The sequence below is a fragment of the Rhea americana genome, unplaced genomic scaffold (genome assembly GCF_003343005.1).
Source record: "Rhea americana isolate MKP2758 unplaced genomic scaffold, rheAme1 scaffold_1, whole genome shotgun sequence".
Taxonomy (NCBI): domain Eukaryota; kingdom Metazoa; phylum Chordata; class Aves; order Rheiformes; family Rheidae; genus Rhea; species Rhea americana.
Window position 1 is genome coordinate 16,482,156 of NW_028185038.1, and position 24,025 is coordinate 16,506,180.

Below are 24,025 nucleotides of genomic sequence, written 5' to 3' on the forward strand. Positions count from 1 at the left end.
TTCATCTGAAGCAATATAACCAATCCTGTACTTAAGATATGCAAGGCAAATACATATCTTACGCTTGACAGGCCACCATTGCCTTCATTTTCTGTAATTGCAAGTTTTTAAGGGATCACCCAAAAACAGAAACAAAAAATTATTGCTTCAGACCACAGTTATGAAATTGTCTGTTTACAACATACCTTACAAAGAAGTGGGTGCATAACTTCAACTGTGTCAAGACAGACAAGTGTAAGTAGAACTCTGTAGCTATAATTAAGAATGTAAACTAAGTGCTGCTGAGCCTTCTGAGAGGGTGTTGATGAATCAGGGCAGGAAAGAAGGCATGTTTAAGCAGTAAGAGTTGGAGGTGTTAAGTAAAAGGTAACTTGAGAAACTGCAAGAAAKAGAAAAAAGTCTGTAATAACAGTTTCCAATGAAAGTAGGAAACACAGTAGTGAATTTGGAGCCAGATTTTTTAGAGGTATGCAAGACACAACCTTACCTGAGAAAGTCTATGCCAACAGGTCAACATGTGTCAAAGCAGAAGAAAGGGCATTTGCAAAAATAACCAGTCACCCAACAAATACCTTGCTACTCACTAAATTGTTACAGATAAGCCCTGGCTAAGAACCTTACAGCCAGTATCTCTGATCCTTTTTCAGGTCTCTTCATCTGYGTATGTGTTTAGAACACTTGCTGTGGCAGCACCTAGAGGACAACTGCTTACAAACAAGGCTCCAGCATAACATGTTTGTACAGCACCTGTYAAAATCATCTCCTTGTAGGAGATAAAGCTAAGGCAATTTATGGCTGCTGAGACTTTAGGAGGAGATAAASCATTTTAGTGACTGCATGGTACCAACAAATATTTTGTTTATAGAACCAGCCTTTCTCCTACACAAAATACTAAATCAGTATGCCATCTCTCTGACATTTCCACGGCCAGCTTTACCTGCAAATCATCAAGAGTACAAAAGCTGCCAGTAAAGCAATTCTCAGCAATTGGAAGACCCCTAAATAACAAATTTCAAGAGAAATTTAAATGGAATGGACATAGACAAAAGCCTAAAGAAAGCAAAAAGGCAAAAGCATCCAAGGAAACAGAACAGTGCAGGTTATTYTTATGTCAGTGGATAAGACGAGCATTTTGCTTTGTAAATACACAGGCTTAAGTTGACCCAATTCCTGCATTCAATGAATGACAAACTCAAGCCTGCAATTCATCAAATCAGAAGCTGCTATTACAGAGAGAAAAGCAGCAGAACAGCTAGTTAGAAGACAGAAAAACAGTCTGTATCCTTCAGGAAACGCTTACAGCTAACAGCTAGTAACTCAGAACAGCAGTATTTGTTGAAGAGTCATAAATCATCTTGCCTAAAGCCAAGTCATATTTCACGCTAAATTCAGATCATACTAAATCAGTTATCAGTGCATTTCCACAGCATTTCATTTGAATTATTTGACTTTTACAAGCAAACCCATGCTGAYTCATATTAGATGAATTTCTTTGTTTTACCATACAGTATCAAAGGCCTTACAGTGTTGCTCAAGGTCACACATAAAGTTAACAACATTCTGGATTCTGTTATTGCCCCAAGCCCTGTGGTTTTAATATTAGTCAGACTGGGTCTKGTGGTGGATTCCAACTATTGCCATCATCAGCACACAGCACAGAAGTGACTGACTTGAAGGGAGGGTCTTGTACAACAGAAGAGGACAGTAAGGAAGCAGACACGCAGTAGGTAAAATACAAGTTTTTTAAAAAAATTGTTTTCCRTTTTACAAGCGAATATTTATACAGAGGTTGTTGGAACATAACAGGATAAAATAAGCAAAAAAAAACAAGAGCAAGAATTTGTCATATAGATCTGCAGCCAAAACTTAAAAAAAGGCAATAACTGGAGATACTCACAGCATTGATCAACTACAGGTCTATACCCCTCCCCCCAATACATGTGTACAACAGGAAAAAGACACCCAGCATCAACTTCCAACCAGCTAAAATGCCCTCAAAGCTCTTCCATTTTAATATTTGTACAATTTCAGTGGCAATTCTAGGTATGATGGAGCACAGAGACAACTGTCATCACTGCATAACCACCTCTTCCAACTCCGTCGCATACTGTTTCCAAACAAAAACTGAACATAACCAGGAACAGTGCTGTGTATTACTTTACATCAGACAGGGAAAAAAAAATGTTGCAGCATTTAGTTTAGTTTGTCAACTCTTCAGATTTTCATATGAGAATTTTCTTTCGTTGTCTACTATTTTGAAAACTCCAACCTGCATGCCTTCTTAAAAAATGCCCCCCAATGTTATTTGACCACAAATATATGAACATATAGAGAGAGCACAAGCCARGTTTGAATCAGTTAAAAAAGTTAGGTAACTAAGTGTGACATTAGAGAAAGCGAGAATCACATGGATGGCGAGATACAAGAATGAGTGTCCCTCAGTTCTACCTACAGCACTTCAATACTGATCTGTAACCAGTTAACCTTTTTTTCCTAGTAAATACTGCCTGACAGCAGAGAGCTTCCACTGACAGTCCACTCATTCTGATTTAAATGGCTAGGTATTTTAAACATCCTCCTCCTCCTGTTTCCCTGGGTTAAACTTATGTATTTTCTTTGGATTTGGGAAGAAAAATTCATTCCTTGTTACTTTCCTCTCCATTCTCATATGGAAAATATTGCCCTGGAGTCAGGAGAAAACAAACTAGCTGCCAATCCAACAACCCCAAATTACTCTGGAGCGCGGAGACTGAGGACTTACGAGCAAGGCTGGAATTCTGGGAGATATCATCAGGAAAGAGAAGCATGATAGCACACAGTCCTTTTCCAAAGCTTCCCACTTATTGTGGATGCTGCACAGGAGACTCCATGATGAAGCACCAGAACAAGGAAAGCAGGAATACAGACAAAGCATCTCCTCAGCAGTGGGTTTCAAAAGAATGAAGTCCTTTGAAAGCTCGAAAAAAAAATCAGGATTCCCAGAGCAATAAGCAGAATTGTGCAATTCAAAAACACACAGACGTRAATTTTACTTTCAAAGGGCTTTATATTACAAAAAGTGTAAGTCACAACGAATGCGAAAAATCCATTCAATGAGGCTTGTTTCCAGTTTGCTGGGAGAGCTACTTTTCTCTTCTTTACTCCCAGCCTACTGCTGAAAACATGATTGCCAAAATAGTGACACCTCGAGCTAGATCTTTACAAAAAAATCAAACTTGCTCTGCCAGATCCAGTACTCTGAACTTGTCCAGGTTGTAGAAACAAGCCTTCACCACTCTGCCACCAAAGTACCTTCCATTTAGATCCACCACAGCTGGAATTAAAATGGAAACAGGTCAGCAAGCAGCAATTCAGTAAAATAAAAAATTCTCTAGCTWCCAGTCTAATGAGTGAGGCTGTTTCATCTTTAAACAAGTTAACTCTGAAATTAACACAAAACAATGCAGCATCCTACCTTTGATTGCAGATTCAACTCGTTCAAACTCTAAAAATATTCTTACAGCTTCATCATCAGGTGCACCAGGAATCTGAAGAAAAATAGAACCGGTTAGAGCATTACCAAGATACTGCTTTAAACTGTTGTTGTTCTTCACAGAAGTAATGAACACAAAAGAAAATTCAGACATAGTTGTCCAGTCAAAGAGATTTAAAACTGCCAAAGTGGGTCCCATTTCCCAATGGGAATCTTTCAAGCAAGTTGGAAGAAGAAACTTCTATAGGCCAGCTCCAAACCAACTCTATTTAAGAGACTAATTTGAGCAGGAGGAACTAAAGGAGGGTCCAAAAGCACAATACCTATAGATTTTTGCCTAATTCCTGACTTTAAAAATATGTATKTTTATAGATATGAAAAATACACACAGGCTACAAAGGATTCTGAGAAATCTTAATCTACATCCCTTCTTTAAGGTGGAAAGAAGTCAGTACAGAGACACAAATGCCCAGTTTGCTTTCAGAGCTGCCACCAAGAGACAGATTATCTCTTACCTCAAAGATGACACACTTCCCAACCTTGCCGTATTTTTCGCATTCTTCCTTAGTTTCAACTTCTAGATCTTCGTCTACTTCCCCAGCACCCACCATGTTCTGAAAGTTAAGAGAGGAAACCCAGCTCACTGGATGTGGTTTTAGTAGATAGATGATTATGTAGACAAATCACGAATGCATGCAATTGTGACCGTGAATATTTCACCTTCTGCTTACCCACTCAAAAGCCATTTCAAACATCACAGYGCTAGACAACTCCTTAGAACTAAAACACCATGATAATAGTTACTGTGCAACTGAAATCAGTGTTCCTGTACAGTCATAACTTATTTCGGGGGGGAGGGCACCTATTTTCTCCACAACATACAAAGCGCTGTGCTTTCAAGGCTTTTTGAAAGGGACAGAAGCAGTATAAGGTTCAGGCCAAAACTGTCYATATATAGGCACTGTAATAGGTTTAAGCATTTCAAGCAGACAAGCATTCTGAAAGTACCAGAATGCGTCTCCTTACTTTCAACTTACCCTTAATAGGACCACTTTAGTAGGGCATTTCAGGATCTCAGTTAATGGGTTAGAATCCGTTTTCTTTGCTGCATCTGCTATTAAAAAAGAAAAGTGAATCACGGAATAAATTAAGATTACAGCTCATTTAAACCTCACAGTGCAGGCTTTTATCAGAATCCTATTGTTATTGTAGAATGGAAAAGCCATTAAATGAAGTTGCAAATTGGTAAGGAATAGTCTTTCAAAACTAGCTACTTGGAAGGACAATAAGCAGACAAGCCACTGCTATGGCACGTAAATTAAGCCAAAACAGACAATTGACAATTTCTTTGAGGAAATCACTCAAATTCAAAATTTTACTAGATCCACCAAGAACAACAATCAGATCTTCTTACTCCTAACATGTGTGATCAGGCAAAGGTGCTGTTCTAGTAAGCCTAGATGATGTCTCTAGACCAGACAATCCCCAGGGCAATAAGAGCAGTGTCTAATGTATGTGTCAGGGAGAAAGCCAGCAGGAACTGTGCAGAATCACACCTTGGAGAGAAGGTACAGACAGAACACTAAAGGAAGAAAACCTAAAGTGCAAGAGGAGGATGAACTAAAGTAATTAGAGAACCACTTTTAAAAAGAGAGGAACAAGAAGGAACATACCATTTTTCTAACTAATATCCTGTGCAAGGACAGAAGGCCAGAAAGTTTTAAAAAACACACACACGAGCTCCCACTGACACATTTCTCCTGACTATTTTCCACAGAAGCTTCCCTTGTCCATTGGTGCAGGACAAAATTACCTTTATCTGCAGCATCACCGACAATGATCTTGCCACCTCTCTTGCTTGTCTTCTCTACTGACAGTGCTGTGCTCAGCCCCTGTTCATGCTTCCCCAGCCCCTGGCCCTCTCTGAAACCATACTTCTGCATGATTTTATGAGCTACTGTCCCTCTGCAAAGAGGAAAAGGACCAGTTAGTAAAGGCTTATTACACAAAACATTACCAAAATATTGTTAAAACACTGCTTTTCCTGATTAATCATATATTCTACTTCCTAAAAAAACCTCTTAACTCACTGAAAATGTAAGAGCTTCTACATGAGCTTATAACCTAAAAATTTCACAGAATCTTGTGAAGATGGAGAATATCATCTCTGAATTACAGATGGAAAACTTGACAGAAAGTTTGACTAACTCAGTAAAGTTGTTCACACCTTTCCAAAAACCCCTTYACTGCCATTAGCATCAGACATTCAGAAGAAAGTTGTCGATTAGATTAGACCAAGGTCTAACTAGTCCAGTTTATCAGTAGCTGGCATCAAAAAGCTTGTGAGAAAAGTATCAGAATATCAGAACAGGCAGATGTATTTCCCACATAAGATCACATTCCACTATCTACTAGTTCAACACTGGCTTAAGCTCCAGAATACATAGCTTTGTTGCCCTTTCCTATAACAAATTTTATATTCTTAAAATCCATTTAAACATCTCATCTTTCTGATTTTTGAAAAAACTTTGAGGCAAAATATCCCCCAATCTATTCACAGAGCAAATGCAAAAAGGAACCCCACTGACTGATTTTGAAATACTCATTGAAAAAATTGCTAGAATCAAAGCACACCTACATGTGCTGACCTTTCTTTGAATACCATGGCTAGATAGGTGAAGGCACAAAAATATGCCACAGTACAGTAGTTTACACCACAAACAATACTTTATACTCAGTCACCTCTGTTTCACTAGTAGGCATTACACAGAAAACATAGGATCGGTGACTATATGACTATTTTCCTAGGTATACAATATAAAACATATAAATGCACATTGAAAAAGGCCAAGAAGTCTGGCTACGTAATAAAACACTAAGTCACTGAACAAGTAGCTGCCAATGTGTTGTAAAAATAAGGTAGATTAGGTAGTATTTTTAGCACTTTTTTCAATGAAGCAGAGGTCCTAGGGTATTGTTAACTACAGGTGGTAACACCACAATCTGGTCCAACAGTACTGACATTGGCTGTCCTTTTTCTGGACAACGAAGAAAGGTATTTATATCAAAAACTTGCATGAAARCAAGAATGAAAACTGCAGCGTAATAACACCATAAACTACACTTTCATGGCTGTGTTCTTCCTGGATATAGTTTTGAATACACTGAGGCCGCACTTACGCTTGATATGACTAACGTCTATAACAGTCATAGCTAAACACTACACCTTTCAGATGACGTCTCTAAGCTGCTCATAATTATAAATTCAACTTCACTTGGTCATTGCAGTAGTAAGCAAGCATTCTGYACAATGCTAATCCAAGGCAGAAAAGTAAACGGACAGATTTTCAGCTACAACTGCTGCCACTTTCATACAAATATGCTTTGCATTTTTTAAGAAACAAACAAACTAGGGTTGAAATCATTTGCCCACTGGTACACAGCAAATTTAGGGCAAAGCTGGAAAAGAAATCTGGAGGCAACAACACACCATCTGTGTTTTCATGTAGATTACATTAACTTGGCTTGTAAAAGCCACAAACACTTTATACTGGAATGGGGCTTCAGAACTCACTTAAAGGCACAGCCCTGAATGCAGCCACCTCAAATGCTTTTCACTGATCCAAAGAAATCCATTGCTGTCTTAGTATCCTCCCAGTTAGGGCTGCATGCATTTATACCAACCAGTTGTGTTCCTCTTCTTTTTGACAAACTATTCAAATTTTGGCTTTCACCATCTTCTAATGCCTTTTTCACAACATGTTAATGTGTCAAGCATATTTACCCCATGTTAGCAAGGAAAGAGTTACTAGGTCCTGTGGGAGAACGAGGTCTTTCTGGCTCATCATACACCGGAGGAGGAATAGCTGCTTTAGAAGATGGCGCCCGAGGTCTTGACTCTTCTTCAAAAGGAAATGATGCTACAGCTGAAAGGGAATGCAGACATTTATTTTTTCACTAAAACACTTTACATGAACTACGTTTGTCACAAACATTGAAGTACTGTGACTTCAGTCTAACTCATTTACAGAAAGATTTTCATCTGCAAGCTGTCCTTTTTTCTCCCTCAATATTCACACATCAAGAAAAAAGGTCTTTCATGTAAATCCAAATCAGAAGACTTTCCCTTGTACATGCTTTCTTAACATCTCTCATCTTTCTCATATACAAGATTGAAGCTTTGAAATCTTCTGGAATTTCCTCTTAGAATATATATAATGTGAGTTTGATTCCATAGGTCTGTAATACATTTATTAACCTCTCACTCATCAACTGGAGAAAAGAAACATTAAGATGTCACTGCATCACAATGGGTTCATTCAGGCAGACAGCAAGTAAACTTAAAGCATCATTCATCAAGAAAAGAACTACRACAATTATGGATGAATGCACATAGGTTAAGGCCTAAAGAAAAATGCATTTTTAAGGAAATTTGATTTTTTTTCTTTGTATAAATGTACAATGTAAATTTAGAATTGTTTTCTGCATAACTTATTTCCTCTTCTCCATAGAAATCTTTAGCAGAGACTTCTCAAAGCAAAACATTTATAAAATCTGAAGACATCTTGCTCAGTATTTTATGAACTAAGCCATTTCCTAGGAGATATATGTTACATATATAGATTATTATACTATCTTCTACTGTCAAATGTCAAAGTTAGCAATAAATAAATAATCAAACACAATACACAAACTCTACAAAGAACATGCATTTAAATGTACTTATACACTTCTAGACAGTCTTTATTTTGGACTGCACATTAACCAGCATTTGTATCTTGCCAAATAAAATGGCAGACATGAAGTTTGGGGACACAGTATGAAAAGAAACATCCTATTTAGGCAGCAGATGGACTGGATTATGGAATTTTGCCACAGAAATATTTTTCTGAGGTTTGTCCAGCCTAGCTTTAAGAGTCAAGTAACACAGATTCCCTTGTGAGATCACCTCACATTTTAAAAGCTCTCTCCCTAAGGATATTTCTACCATTTCCAACCTGTATTTACTTTTCTTTGACACTGCTCAATTGCTCTTAATTATTTACACAAAACACTTCCTTTCTGCTTTTAGCGCTTACACACTTCAAATACTTTTGCTATTATGTCATTCACTTACTCCACCAAGCTACATGTTTTCTTGATTTCAATCTACTCTTAAATTAATTTAGGACTTCAAAGAAGAGTTYGTGTATAATATCCATATTTTTTTATTTATAATAAACTACACAATGCATTGCTAATTATTTTAATTAAAAAATTTAAGACAACGAGACATGCAAAAAACCTGAACACTTTGTTCTTACAGCAAGTATGCCATCTAGTGGACAACTGCAACCTCTTTTTCAAGCTATTCTTGAATATTCAAGGATATTTTTGTTTGCTATTTAAGGATAGCAAACACCCATCTTGCAAGTATCTTTTAGCTGCTACTTTATCCCTCAAAAARTTACAAAGGCCTGTCCTTAACGCATAACCCCTTCAGAAAAGGTATTCATAGAAATATGGCCTAATGGAAAAGGTAGTGAAAAAATTCTCTCTACATGCTGTGAAGTCTACCTCAAAAAAAAAATAGTTTGCAACATTTCTTCTTTCACATCACAAATGAATAACTGATCAAAGTTATCACAGAGCAGACTGCTAACCCACTTCTCTAGTAATACAGAAAGACTCATTTAGAACAGAAATGCAAAACCACAGTAGTATTGCAGGTTCCTCATAGCCTCCACCATCAAAAAGGAACAAATACAGGTCCTTCTGCCACAAGGAACCATATGGGAAGAACAGCAGGACTTCTCAATTGAATAGAAGGTTGGATGAGAATTGAAARACATTTCTAGGTTTTAGAGAACAGGCTTTCGGAGTACTTACGTTCTTTGTCCTTCTCAACAAGAGATGTAGGTGGTGCRATAGCAGCTCCTCCCATACCTACAAACAAGTGGAAGACAGCACAATGTTATGATCAGGTCCTGCAGCTAGGAATAACTTCAATGAAGTTTAACACAGCTGCTGACTCCTTACCACCCAGCTCTTAACATATCTCACTGCCAGCAGATAGGTAAAGACAATGGACAAGAGGACTCTGAGAAGCTTCAACGCTGATAAACTAGGAGTGACTGAGAAGCATATAACAGTGCAGTGAGATATTACGCACAGTCTAAAATATTTCATTGTGCAACATTTCATTAGTTGCCTTAAATTGGTATGTATAATCGTGGAGGATTTCAGAAATTCAAGACTGCAATGAAACATATCTTCAGTTCTAGAACTGCTCAATTAAGTTAAATGAAATCTTTCCAAGAWTAATCATACTTTCAAAAGGGTACAACAAAAGCCCTATTCTAAGGTCATCCCGGACTTCCAAGGCAGAACAAATATTTTACATGTCTTATTTCCTTTCAGAAATGAAGGAGAGAAGACCTAAATTATCTATTGTGGCTTTGTTACCAAAAGAATAAAGTTTAATTTTGCTTATCCTAAGAAATATCTAAGCACCCAGACAGATATTTTGTTAATTAGTTTGTTAATTAGTTCCAAATAAGAAGGCAGGAATAGTAARTAGTAATAGCGTCAATTCTACAGTAATTCCCATATAGCCTGATTTTATCCTACATTCTCYCATTTTCTGGAGCCTACACTCTGCAGAAACTTATAACAGACACCTACCAGCTAATGTAAAAAGRACTTTTTTTTACAAACAGGTAAACTGCCATCTCTCTTCATGGAAGGAAAACAATTTTCTGTACTACAACAGTTACACAATAATAAAATACTGGCTTTATTCTAGAGGCTCAGAAATAACATGATACATATCAGCTGAGAAAACAGGAATACAAAATCTATTAAAAACAAGAACAGGATTGTGGAACTCTCTCTCTTCTTTCCCCTTTCCCCCCTCCTCCTCCTTTTTTCTCTACCAAAAGCGTAAACAGCTCCCTTACTTCTTTTTCTTCTCTCCCTTTCATAATCCTCATCTTCATCAGAATCTGGATCTGGTCTTCTTGAAAACCCACTGGCTTCATGTCTGTCTTTACGTCTTCTGGGAAACACAATATATTAGGATAAGAAATAACAAGTCTACACTCTCTCTTAATTTGTGATAAAATCTTTATGGTATAAATAGAACTACTCTGCTTAGCATTTCGTAACATCTTATCCACTAAGGTGTAAGTAAATGCCTTTTTTTTGTTTTTATCCTTACAGAATATTTTTATAAAGCATGAGATGGATCCAAAGTAAGAGGATCACCTTCCACTTTCAAATCCACCAAGGATAATGTATGGAAATGATGAACCATATGAATATAGTCCAAATTTTGAATGACTGCAATGGAAGAAGTGGGAAATTATGAACCATATGAATAAATCAGCCCAAATATTGAAAGACTGCAATGGAAGTAGTGCAGGATACAACTGACAGGAAGATGAGACATTAATCATCCTGCTTTGAACAGAATTTCTTTTAAATTCTGCATTACTGGCTATAAGTAGTAGTATCATTCACTCAGTTAATGAAAAGTATCAATACATTTGAACGCCAAACTTCTGAGAAGCTAGCTGGCCAATTAAAATTAGATATTGGAAAGTGTTTAAAAATTGTAATATTTAGGTGGAAAATATTTCAATACTTGTTTGTACTTCAAATATTTTTTACTGTGATCATAAAGTTATGAATCTTAATATTTTAGAAAAAGGAAGAGTGTTTATCTGCAAAAGTTAAGACCACAATCTAGAGCATAAATCAGGTCTCTTTTTCAGCACAGCTGCCAAAATTGAACTATAAGATAACAGCAATACTACAGCTATCACTAAGGAATCAAAGTATCTGAATCTCCAGATTGTGAATTAGAAYGAAATATATACTCTGCTCATATACTCGGTTTATCAGAAAGTATACATCTGACGCATGTTTGGCTGAGAGATGACTTCAACTTGAAAATCAAAGCTTATTATGTATTTTCAACTTCCATCCTCTAGCTTTACAAACGTGTTTATGGTCTACACTCAAATCTCTTGTCCCACATTCCTCTTCCACTACAGCAATAAGTACGGTAACTTGGAGAAGACAGAGAAGCCCAAATGTCTAGAAATACTAGCTTCCACAGCCTGAACAGAGCAATAGCATCTCTCTCTCTCTCTCTCTCTCTCAATTCCATGGACTTAGACGATTCTTACCATGATGACATTGGCTATTAATTTCACTCAAAACAAGAGAATGTAATTTTACTGGCTGGCAGATGTTTTACCAGCAATTTAAGACATGCAATCTGCATTCAACTGCTTTAATAAGATTAAAGAGATTTCTTACTCCAGGAAAAGAGCATTGAGATAATTAAAAAGTAAGTAGTACYTTCTTTTGTCCTGAGACAAAAGAGTAGTAAATATGCAATTAACTTGCTTAAACTAATACAGAATATTACTAGAAGAAAAAGCAGCTATGCCTCTTTGAAGCAGAACTAGATAGATCTGCAGAACTGAAATGATTTCACTTGGCAGTTTGGAATACGCAAAGAAAAAATGGATGATTTATCATTAAGTGTTGAAAGGTAGTCAGAATATACTGAAATAAATACTCCGAAACACCTGCAAGGTCAAGGTCTGAAAATCATGCATTAAGCGCCCAAATACTTCTGCTACTGTTGAAGTAAATTAAACATAGTAAAATTTACAAACATTGTCCAGTTTGTCCATTAGAAAATAAAGAGGCTGTAAATATAATACATCAGATTATTTTTTGATTGTTAGATGATTTCAGCAAGAACATTAAAACTTGCCTTGTGTTTGCTTCTTCAAGCATGTAATATTCTTCACAATAGCTTTAAGAAGGTATAAAACTAAGTGAATAGATGTCTACATAACTAATTTTATCTAATACTCAATGTCACCAGTTAAAACAAAAACCTTACTTTTCCCTTTCTTCAATTTCCTTTTGCCTCTCCAGTTCACGTTGCCTCTGTCGTTCCTCTCTTTGACGTTTTACCACCTTCTCATAATCATTYGGAAACATGGGATCATATTCATCCGCCAAAGGAATCAACACATCTCCTGCAGAAAAGCCACTAGGTACTGGATCCTTAAGAGAAAAAAAAAGAAAAAAAGAAAAAGAAAATTGGTATTTTCCATCTGAGATCTGCAAAAAACATCCAAGAGATGAACATATCCTTCTCATTCCGAACACCACTAAACTCCATTTCTRACTTCAATAATGGCACACAAAACCCTGATCCTAATGATACTAAGGGTATCTAAGAGAAAGAGGTATACTAAGAGAAAGCTTTGCTTTGCTTCAAAACTAAGATTTCACCCAGTCCCTCACCACCTCAAGTACCTCCATGAAGAACAGAATCCCCCACACCAAACACCAAGTAGCAGCAAATCAACGTRGACAAGGTATTTTGATACTCATTTGTTCACTATTATTAGAAAACACGTCTTGCTGTTGCAACCATCTGCCGGGGGTATTCCTCTAATCTCACTAGTCTTTMTCCATTTGCTACTAATGCAGTACCTGACAGAGGCAGACACACCATCCTTCACTCATCTGAAAAAAAAACTAATTCAGAAACTTTACCTTTCAAAAAGTTTCAGGGAAAAAAAAAAGTTTGTTTTGATTCCTTACCAYGGAAAATGCCTTTAAAAGATTTGGTGGCTTTTATTTTGTTTTTAATTTCACTATTACACAGGTCCAGTTCCAACAGTGGTGCAATCACTATTATCATCACTATTCACCTAACCAAACTGCTCTTTTGCAAAATGCTTTGAAGTTTTCCAAGAGAAATATGCTGGGACCACTGTTTTAGTTAAATTCCAAGTGATACCTGATTTAATATGGAAGTACCAAGATCAGTGTGGAAGCCGAAACTTTCACTAATTTACAAATCTCTGAACAGAAGAACTCAATTTCAAGATCAATTCTTTGGCCACAGGATAAAGCGAYGAAAAAATAAAATACAAACTACAATCAAAGAACTCAAAAAAATAATCAAAGAAACATTTGTTAACAGCTGAATTGTCTGACTGCCTTGATCTTACCTTTAATCCAGCTGCTACATGAGGTGGTGTGTCCACAATCTGTCTCTCATCAGAAGAGCTGCCTCGTTTCAGGTCAATCACTGGAGCGAGGACTGTTGTTTGTTTTGTTCTTTGACTCTGAAAACAGAAAATTACAATAGAAAATGTCTAAAAAAAAGTAACAAAATAGTTTTCTAAAAAGCAGCTTTTTAAAATTATCTTCAAGTAGATTTCTCTCTCTCTTTCTCTTTTTTTTTTAAGGATGAAAATCAAGTTCTGGCTCAAATTTTTTACCGCTCAAAGCTCAATATACAATTTCTTATAAATTCACCAACATACAGTAATTTTCAAAACTTCTAAGGAACCTTGACATGGATAAATTCATATCATATCTAGTGGTGGCAAAAGCCAACTCTGCTCTGAGCCAGAGGCTTGCCAACTACAGTTACATCAGTATCTCGTATGCCGTCAAAAAAAAAAAAAAAAAAAAAAAAAAAAACCACACCACACATATATATAGATTTGACAGGATAATTCAAAGAAAGCTTTAGTGAAAAAAGTGCAATTTTTCCTGCATTTGAGAGAGTGATATCAGACTTTCTTGTGCACCCATTCAAATGTACAGCAATAGGTGAAAGTTTTGGAACTAGGGCCAAAAAACGGGCACTAAGAATTCAGATGATCTCTTCATAYCAAGTTTGAAAGGAAGATTGGATAATTTTTTTTTTCTTTTTGATCCAGGAGAGACTTAGACTTCTCCTAAAGACAAATTCTACTATCCTTCATATTTTATCATCTGATAAGATGTATTGATCTAGTCTGAATTTGAATTTTCCAGGCTTATTCTGTTCTTCTGCTACAGCCTATACATATACTGCATACAGAAAGAACACAAACAATATATATGCCAATTTAGGTTTCATTCATACAAGTTGTTCCAAATTCTGTTCTCATTTTCTGCAGCATAAACCAGCAGTAATTCTGGTGAAAAAATGCTGGGCAAAAAAGAAATCACACACTGCTTAAAGAAACAGGGTGAAACACTAACAATAAAAAGAAGAGAAAAAGGCTCTGTCATAGTTCAGGCTCCAACAATTAGCTTTCACAATTTTTCCTTTTCACATATACTGGAAATATTTTCTGTAAAAATTTCTTAATACACAAGGATTTGCACTTCAGCATCTAAAGTCTTCTTAAAAGGAAAGCATAAAGTGATGCAAACATGTAAATAACAACTGATACAAAATGCCAGGGGAATGACCAACAGCTGATACTGTCAAACTACCAAGGGCAGTACGACCCTTACTTACTGAAAAAGAAATGCTTATAGTTAACTAAGATGACAATGAGATTAAAGATGAGCTCTTAGCTTTATTAGTGAAAAAAAGAGGTTCTGCACATACATCAATTCTTCATTTGATTTTTAATCTTACTAGACCTCCTCTAACGGATTTCTGAAACAATACATCTTGGTCTCCATGCCCAACATCTTTCAGTAGGCTCCCCACTACAAACTCATATACAGATCATAACAAAAGGATCCCAAATCTGTATTCCAAAGTCACAAACTTTCCCCAGTGTGCCTAATACAGAAGAAGTTTGAGCAATCAAAAGCAAAATTACTAACAGCTATACCTTTGCTTGTGTGAGAGCTGCTTTCTTCACCTGCAGCTGGGACTGCAGTAGTTTGAAATTTTTGGACCAGCCTTCTGTTTTTGAATCGCTGGTCTCAACTCCCAAGTCATCRTAAAGTGACATTTTCTCTTCAATCTAAGACTAGAAGACAAAAAAATAAAGCATATGTCCAGYGTTTATTTGCTACTAATTTGGTTACATTTTCACGTTCTATTTTTAAATAGCTTTAAAAAAGTCAAAATTTTAAGTAGTGACATTTTTCCGTTTAGTTATAGATACGCATGACTGCTTTAAGGCTGTAAAAAAATAATTCTTTAAAAGTTAATAAAATGCTTCTACAAATACTGTTCAAGTGTCAAAAAGCTTTGGAARTTTTCTAAAACTGATTTTGTAACACACTGCTTATAAAATTATGGTTGTAACATCATCATTTGAAGCATTTTAAAAGTTACCGTGGTCCATAAAAATACTAGGAGGGTCACAAAGAAATTCTCAAGTAGGCTATAAGCTGCAACACTTCCAAATCAGCATGTAAAAAGTATGGTCTCTCCTGACCTTAAAGTCTGTACAAAGATGTACATTTTCTAATCAACTTCTTAAACTTTAGAAATTTTTACAACATCATTAGACCGAAAAAATCTCTCTCTTACTTGCATTGAGCAACTTGTTTCAAGCAATTAAACTTGCTGGAGCAGTACTTGCCAGAGTATGATTAAATAAACATTTTCACACACTTAAAAGGCCTCTCAAATACACAGAATATATAAACATACACACATATAAAATCAGCTAGGTAACAGCATCAAGAACATACGGCATATATATGATACTGCATCTGATATGAAAAGACGAAGAAAAAAATGCACACAAATGAGAGGTCTATCACCTGCAGCAGCCTGTGGAACAACCTGAAAGCACATTATTTAGCCTCATTTAGGCCTGGATTACAGTATCTCCAACCACCACTTTAACTCCTCAATTTCCTGTGGAAGAAAACATTTGTAATAGAGTTAAGGATTACTGATGAACTGTCTGCAGTGGAGCTTTACAGACACACAGTGCTGGCTACTARGACCTTGCTCCTGCTGATGTGACAGGTGCCTGTATTTGCAGGAATCTGCCTGATGGAGCAGCTGACTGCTGCAAGCAGAGATGCAGCTTAAAATTGCACTTAAAATTGCAGGAAATTCTCAGCTGCAGCAGGCAGCAATTGCATTACAACCCCCACAGGCAGCAAGACACACAAAGTAATGAAGAAAACATAAATAAGTGAATACATACATACATATATATATACACACACACACACACATTTATATTTATATATTACTTACATAGGAATATAAGTAAAGACAATAAATAAAAAGTGATTTCAGCCKGCAGGGGAACATAAACAACCGAGGCTCGGTGCAACGGTGTTTGCTGCAAGAAAACGGGGCGGGGGGAGGGACCGGGTTTCAGTGGGATTACACACACTGGGCGGCGGGGGGCTATAGGGAGGGATATTACAGAGCGCACGGGAAGGGGATGGGCAGGGAGCGCCCCGAAATCCGCGCGCGTCGCCGGGGGCGAAGTTTGGGCAGCAAAGGGTGATTTTAGCCCCTCCGAGGCCTCCGAGCCGAGACCGGGCGCTGCGGAGCCGTTAGAGGCCCGGTTCCCATCTCTATCCCTACCCGCCGCCGCGCTGGGCCGCGGAGCCGCCGGCTCGGCTCGGCTCGGCTCGGCTCGGCCTGGCCCGGCTCGGCCCGTTGCCCGCCCGCTGCCGCCGCCGCTCACCCGTCACCGCGCCGCCGCCATGAGCCGGCCGCTGAGGCCGCCGGGAACGGCCACCCGCGCTTGCGCACACGCCTCACCTTTCACAGCGCATGCGCGAGGCTCGGCCAATGGGCGCGCGGCGGCGGCGGCGCCGCCGTTGTACCGCCCCCTCGCGGGCGCCGCGGGGCGCTGCACCCTCCCCTCGCGCAGCCCAGTGCGCACCAGTCTGGCACTGGGAAGGCGGCGTTTCGGCTCCTGGGACAGGGGCTCCGCGGCAGGTCACCGGGTCTGGCTGGGCGGCCTGCAATGCCGCGCTGCAAATTTGCAACGCCCTCTGCCGTCACCCTTTGAAATAAGGTACGCCAAAGCGCGGAAATAGAGACAAACACACAAACAGCATTAAACACGGAATAAACTTTAATTTGGCAGGGAGATTTAACACCGGACAGCAAACACTTCTGGATGCTCCCTATAGCTCACATAAAAAAAAACATAAATAAAATCCCAGTGGTGGCAGCAACATTAAACCCAGGCTGGGGCTGCATTCAGAAATTAAATGCTCACTAAGGATCATCGTGGTTTTCACTATCCGTCAGGAGGAGGCTGCTAGTTAGGGCTGCGGGGAGCTGGGGGCAACTCGAGAAAATCGGGGAAGAAAATCACTAGTCGTGGGGCTTCRCCCGCTGCGTCCTGTGCTCGGGAGCCATGACCATCCTTGGGGAAAAATGAGCCATCAGTCAAGAAAATTGCCCCCCCCCCCAACACTGGGGCGAGACCACCTCACTCTGCGGGGGCTGCGTTGGAGTTTGGAGCGGATTTAGCTGTTCCATCAGCAGAGGGCAGGACTGCACTGGTGTCCAAGCCACCAGACCGCTGCGCCCTGTATTTTTCGCATTTCTTTATACTGTATTTCTAACGCCTTAAGAAATCTATGTTAGCTCGTTGAATGAGTAATGCGCCTGTCAGCTTCTCTCCCTGGGCGTTCGGCGTTTCCGATTACTTATCAAGCTCATCTTAATTTCTGCAAAAACAAAGAAGTGAATAATGTGAGACTCTTCCAAGTTTGACAACACAGTTGTAGTGAAGCAGTCAAGAAGAAAAAAAGCTGATACTTATTTTGCTTGAAGTGTAGTGCAAACATCCCCARATCATCTGTTATCCAAGTACGCTGGTTACAGTTGCGTTATGCACTGGCTCCCACTGACATTGAGGTCATTGGATAACTGTGTTATTGCAAAGTATTTGGCCATTRAAAGTACATATAGTATTAGAGCATACATTAGAGTATTATTTGGGCCTGAAGCGGGCTGGTCAGTTGATTCATCTGATCATTAAAATAGATTCTGCAGAAATCGTTTTTGTTTTCCATAGCAATCGCTGAAATTGTGTACCTGTCCTAGCCTGGAGTTTATTCAGCTACAGCGACTTCTCCGCGTCTCCGGATAGCTCATWGCAAAGCGATGCTCTCATTATTGTTCTCTTTGGCAGTGGCAAGGTCTCGTTTTTGTTTCTGATGGGCAGGCGTATGTCCGGTTTCAACCAGGCGGAGTGAAGCCAGACGAGTTGAGATTTCTAAGAATTACGGCCGCTTGCACCACATGATAAAAGCCGTGGAAGTAAACATGCAACCCCAACTGCAAAACAAAGCAAAACCTCCAAACCCAAAGCAGATAGCCTTCTCAGTTCAACCTCAAAATGCTGTGAGCATTATCTCTTTGTTAATCAGAACATCCTTATCTCCAGCATTGCTTTTCACTGTGCTACTATGCAATTATTTTTCCACACTTAAAAAAAAGGTGCTAGGGAGCAAAGCTACTATTTAAGAAACTAGTAGCTTATTTTAAGTTCTGTTCTAGACTCTTCCCATCCTCCTTCAGCTGGTCTCTGCCTTGGGGATCGTTGTAGGCAGTGTTTTCCGATGAATCCATATTTTAATAATAATAGTGAAAGCTTCTTAAATGTAAGAAGAATTTTTATGCACTTTATTCAGGAAGGATCATCCAAGCAGGCTTTTGTTTCTTGCTCTAGAAATGCCTGCATTCTCAAAGGAAGAGGTGGATATGATACACATTTCTGTAACTTCGTGCAAGAAAGAAAAGCAGCGGGACACTGGAATACCCATTTCATAGTGACAGCAACTGATTGAGAAAACACTGGGGCTCTGTACTAAAGAAAAGAATCAAATTGTTAATTGCATTAACAGGCAACAAAAAAAAAATCTCTGTGGCTTGAAATTCAGCACCTAACAGCACAGAGCAGTATCACAGCCTGATAGTCACTGGGAAAAGCTCAGAGATTAGCATCTGCAAAGGTAGAAAACAAGATAATCATCAGAGATTGCAGTTACTCCTGGGTAGACTGGGTAAGTGTCACAACAGGGAGGGCAAAGGCTAAATTACTAGACCCATAAAAAGCTACCCTTTAAAACAATTAGTCAGATTATTTATAAGTGGGGATGCAACACTTGATTAAGTCTTGGAAAGTACATTAGATGTGGTTCAAAATGTGTCTATCTTTATCTATGGTAGTAACCACGATAGGCAGTGGTTCTGGTTGACGATGTGGAGACTGCTCAAAGGTGTGATCTAAAGTCTGCATTTGTAAAACCAGCCAAAAGAAGAGCCCTTGCACCAAGTGAGCCTCTCCAGACGGCACCTTTGGCAGCGTGTGCCATGGTGCTGTKCCTTCCTCTTGCACAAAGGGCTGCACATCTCTGCTGAGGATTGCTGCTGGGCCACACACGTCCTCCAGGGAAGATAGGAACCAGCTACAGGCAGGTACAGAAATCTCACCACGCTGTAAAGTCTGGAGTCCCTGGACAGACTAGAAATGGAGGACACCCTTGCTGGAATCGTCTCCAGCCCTTCRTGTCTTGGAGGTAGGTGATAGCTTGGGCAGACACCTCTTTTTCAGTAATATCTGCAAAGGCAAAGATGGTGAAGGACATTCTAATATATGCCAGTGCGGACACTGTGCTGCATCTCCTGGCTGCTTTTCTGAGCCCAAGGTCAAACCCTGCAACTTTCCATAAGCTGTTCAGGCTAAATTAACTCCATGGCAGCGTAGTTCCTTGGCAGACTGTGCGCCAGGAGATAGCATAGAGAAGAGCTCCAGATAGGCTCTCACTCTGGCGGTAAGTGTCTCAAAGGCTAAAGAACAGCAGGACCACGGGGTCCTCTCTGATGAAGAGGGGATTTGTATCTCCCAGCCTGTGGGAAGGCCTCTGGGGATGAAGGATGGGAAAAGCCRGAGTGAGCTGCAAGTGGGGCACCCACCCCAGTCTTCGTAGTCTGCTGGCAATGGGAGGGTATGAAAGACTCAGGGCTGTTCCTGGTGTCTCCTGAGGAGCGGACGTGGCCTGGTTTGTGCTGTCCCCGCTGTTGTGCACTTATTTGAAGCCTGAACTTGGGTAAGTTTGTAACCACCCCCGGGTCATTTTGGACAACTTTCACCATGCATGAAGAGACTCTACAAACTGGACACACACAGTTGAAAGAGTACAAAGCACTTCTTTGCTGGTTTACACACAAAATAGATAGCCAGTATTTAATGAGGTAGCRGGCTAAGCCTTAACGTGCTCATGGCTCAGTGAGGTACCTGAAGAATATCACCTTTGCTGATGAGGCAGAGCCAGGTGGGRCAACTTTGGCCTCCTCTGCTCCCTCGAATGGACCTCGACAGGGCTGAGTTGCCACCTTTCAATGACCTGTATTTTCCTTTAGGTTTTGATATCTTTCCGTATTAGCACTTTTCCCCCTTGAATCCRACCAATGACCCTTGTCTCAGCAGTCACTGCCTCTGTACCTCCTTTCTTATCTCACCTGGCTCCGCTCTACAGCTTTCCGCACAGCTCTTTCTTAAAACTTAGCAACTTTCTCAGCCATCTCAAACAAGGTCATGCAGCTGGGCCATGCCAGAGCTGGGCTTGGGACACCTGGCTGAGYTCCTGGGAGAGGAAAGAAAAGGTTACAGGAGGGTTATGGAGAGCAGATTGCAGACGGGACCAAATGGCTGTKAATAAATTCTTTCTTTTCCCACTGTGGGCAGTGAGTAGCAGAGTGCCAGGCGCCCGGGTTAAACCCCCTCATCACAGTGATCAGCAACCTGGAAAAGGTCTCAGCAAAGGTGGTTATATTTGCTGTGGATTCAAAATTATTCAGCATAATCAGCCAAAAGCTGAATGCAAGAAGTCACAGAAGGATGGCATAATGCTGGCTGGGTGATGAGATGGCAGATGGGACCCAATGTTAATGAATGCAAAGCAGTGCACGCAAGAGAAAATAACACTAACAATACACACACAGCAGCAGGCTCTAAATCAGCTGTTACCATTCAGGGAAGAGATGCTTGATTCACTGTGGATAATTTTCTAGAAAGGCCAACTCTGAAGGAGGCAAGAAGGCAAACAGGTTGTTAGAAAATATTTAAAAAGAGTGGGGAGGGAAAAAAAGAAAACCCAGAAAACCTACTTGGTATAAATCCAAMGTGCACATGCACCTTTGCATCTGCCCTTGTGGGTATCGCTTYACTTCCAAGCATATGCAATGCGATGCAAAAATGTATCATGAAGGACAACAGAGATGTTATTCTAAACTGAAGGGACTAAGATGTATTGCTGAAAAGAGACAGCTGAGAGGTACCATGGGAGCATCCAACATCACAAATGGTACAGAAAAGGTAAATAGGGAGTTCTCATTTTTATCCCTAGAGGTGCAAAAGAAACAAACAGAAGTGAAAATTGTGGATCTCAATGCCAGGGACGCTGTGGAGGATAAGGGAATCCAAGAGACGATGGGAGAAGGTCCCGAGAGAGAGGACCATTAGGGCTGGCAAACACGATGGTCAAAGTACAGCCCATGTCTCAACAATCCAGCTAACCCACTGATTACTGGGGGCACTGCAGGGCAAAAATACTAGAGGGAAAAAAAAGCAGTTTATAAATTCCTTGTTTCTTACAATTTCCTCTAAACTTTGGTAGCTGTTTTTACCCAGACTTAGATTRTTTGTGCTATATTTTGCAGAACGACCCTCCGAGGATGGTGCTTGCATGCTTGAAGCCGGGTTGCTAATACGCCAAAATGACATTGGAGGGCAGCGCATCTCAACCTAAGCGGAGACCTTTGGAGYGGCAAGCGGTGGCTGCAGCGGTGGCAACCATCCGCATGGCCCTGGGGATCAGGAGAGCAGAGYGGTTCCCATGCACACGGGTGGGGCGAGAGGTGAGTCGCAGCGGGGCATGTACGAAAGCAAAACTGAGCTTGGTCAGAGGCGTTGGTAGGGTTAGAACGAAGGTGCTTAAATCGCATGGGGTGAAGTGATGATTTCTAGCCAACGGTGCAAGTCCTAAGCAGAGAGTAGTCCACATCACACATGTCCTTTTTCTTAATGGCCCTGGCAGCACCTTCAAAACTTTATGAAATTCTTTTCCTTTTCAGAAAATACTCGTTGGATTGTCACTGCCACCTTCACAATGACCTTCAGTGTGGCCCACATAGCAAAATGAAATACGGAAACGACATTGCYAGAAGAAAACTCATCCTGGCTTAGGAGAGTTGGCTCAAGTTTGTTGGATCCTAAACMAACATGCTAATATATAATGCCATGGTTTTGCTTAACCCGGTTTGCCTTCAGATCTGCTTCATGATTTCTAAAATACTCTAATAACTCTAAAATAAATCAGAAGGGAACTGWGCTGTAATTCTTATGTAAAAATCTCTGATAAATGACAACTATAAAGAGCTGAAAACAGTTAGAAAGGCATCTGGAATATCCTTACTTTAGCACAGAGAACAGCTGGAAATGCCACTGAGGAAGCAATGAAGAAAAGTGCCTATTTTTGCCATGTATAGAGTGATCCAAAAACCCAGAAAAGTGTGTCTTTTTTTTTTTTTTTTTTTTTTAACCTAGTTTTTACCTACTTCACATTTTTACCTAGTTTCACATTTTGGCTCAGTTCCACAATGAGAATGACTAAGACAACATCCAGTAATATTTCAGCATGAGGACTGAAGTTTCTGAGACCCATATTTAAATACTTTTTTATCACAACTACCGAAAGCTCTATTGCTACGACACTGCATAGGGGAGTATTTTGGTTTGGGCAATGATGGGGAAAAATAATATAGATGAGGAAATGGCCATTTTGTTCTACCATCACTGTCTCAAACTGATTTGAAGAACTGAGAAAACGTGTTGAAAATCTAGGTGAAAATATTGCACTTGACTAGACTCAGTACAGGCGGGATGTCTGCCGTGACTGCGAGAAAAAAATGGTTCTGCTGCTTAGCCCGAGAAAGATTTTGTATAGAAAGTTATTCAGATTCCCCTGTGTTAACCCTAAAGAGGCTTTTTGTGCCAAAGATACAGTTTGCTCACATGCTTCAAACYCCACTGACCAGTGCATTGATAAAACTGGAGGAATTCCAGGTGTTTTGTATTTGCTTTAATGGAAAATGAAGAACATGAGAAAAAAAAGCTCCATTGCACTGGTCATCAATTTTAAAACGAAAAGCTTTGAGAAAGGTTCTGCAATCTAAGGTAGACAATGCTGGAGCATTTGGAAGAGAAGGAAGAAAATCACATCACAAGCCRGCCTGCCTTCCATCCCAACCGTTTCTCTGCCTGCTTGCGGTGAAAGGTTTCTCCCCAATGTTACCCTYTTTCTGTTAGTGTTCTCCTCTATCRGAGTCAAAACCTTGGCTGAACTATTGTTTTTTTTTCATAAATTTAAATTGCTTCCACTCTTTTTTGAAGATGAAATGGTGCAAAGTACTCCTTCACTATTAATTTGTTTGACTCCAGGTTTTGTTCCAGGAAGATTTTATGCCAGGAAAGGCCACGATGGTTAAATTTGTTGATTCTCTTACCATGGAAAAGTCTTGATTCCCTTTTAGGACCATTTAGCTCCTTCAACTAAACTATTACCTGAATCTACTGCAGATTTAATGATGACACTAATGCATAACCTACGGCTCTGAGTGCTCAGATTGAGACCGTTTGAAAGWTTCTGTGCATCTATTCTCTGCAAATTAAAGTATCTCAAACTGAGTACTCAAAAAACAGGAGTCTTAAGCAGCTATTTTCAACATCAGTTGTAAAGTCTGAATGAAAGTTCTCTCTAAATTTGTGGGTGCATTCACTTTTTTTTTTTTTTTTT

The 24,025-nt window shown here is 39.6% G+C and overlaps 1 protein-coding gene and 1 long non-coding RNA gene across 8 annotated transcripts; one reads left to right on the plus strand and one right to left on the minus strand.

Moving 5' to 3' along the window:
- Positions 1–1,723: 1,723 nt before the first annotated feature.
- Positions 1,724–16,962, minus strand: RBM17 (RNA binding motif protein 17). Of its 7 annotated transcripts, none has more exons than XM_085299646.1 (13): positions 16,891–16,962; positions 16,001–16,097; positions 15,115–15,255; positions 13,501–13,617; positions 12,375–12,541; positions 10,411–10,508; positions 9,341–9,397; positions 7,257–7,398; positions 5,286–5,437; positions 4,510–4,586; positions 3,988–4,086; positions 3,455–3,527; positions 1,724–3,313 (listed from the first exon to the last, which is right to left on the minus strand). In XM_085299646.1, exons 3-13 carry the CDS (start codon positions 15,235–15,237, stop codon positions 3,210–3,212), a joined length of 1,209 nt encoding a protein of 402 aa, XP_085155772.1. In that variant the 5' UTR covers positions 15,238–15,255; positions 16,001–16,097; positions 16,891–16,962; the 3' UTR covers positions 1,724–3,209. The 7 variants fall into 7 exon arrangements, with proteins under 7 accessions (XP_085155772.1, XP_085155778.1, XP_085155763.1 ...); XM_085299652.1 differs by having other exon boundaries at positions 15,981–16,097; XM_085299637.1 differs by lacking the exon at positions 16,001–16,097 and adding an exon at positions 16,449–16,536 and having other exon boundaries at positions 16,891–16,946.
- A 132-nt stretch (positions 16,963–17,094) lies between these two features.
- Positions 17,095–22,551, plus strand: LOC146601882 (uncharacterized). Its single transcript, XR_014898340.1, has 3 exons — positions 17,095–17,226; positions 21,891–22,088; positions 22,305–22,551. It is a non-coding gene; the product is annotated as an uncharacterized LOC146601882 (long non-coding RNA).
- The last annotated feature ends 1,474 nt before the right edge of the window (positions 22,552–24,025 follow it).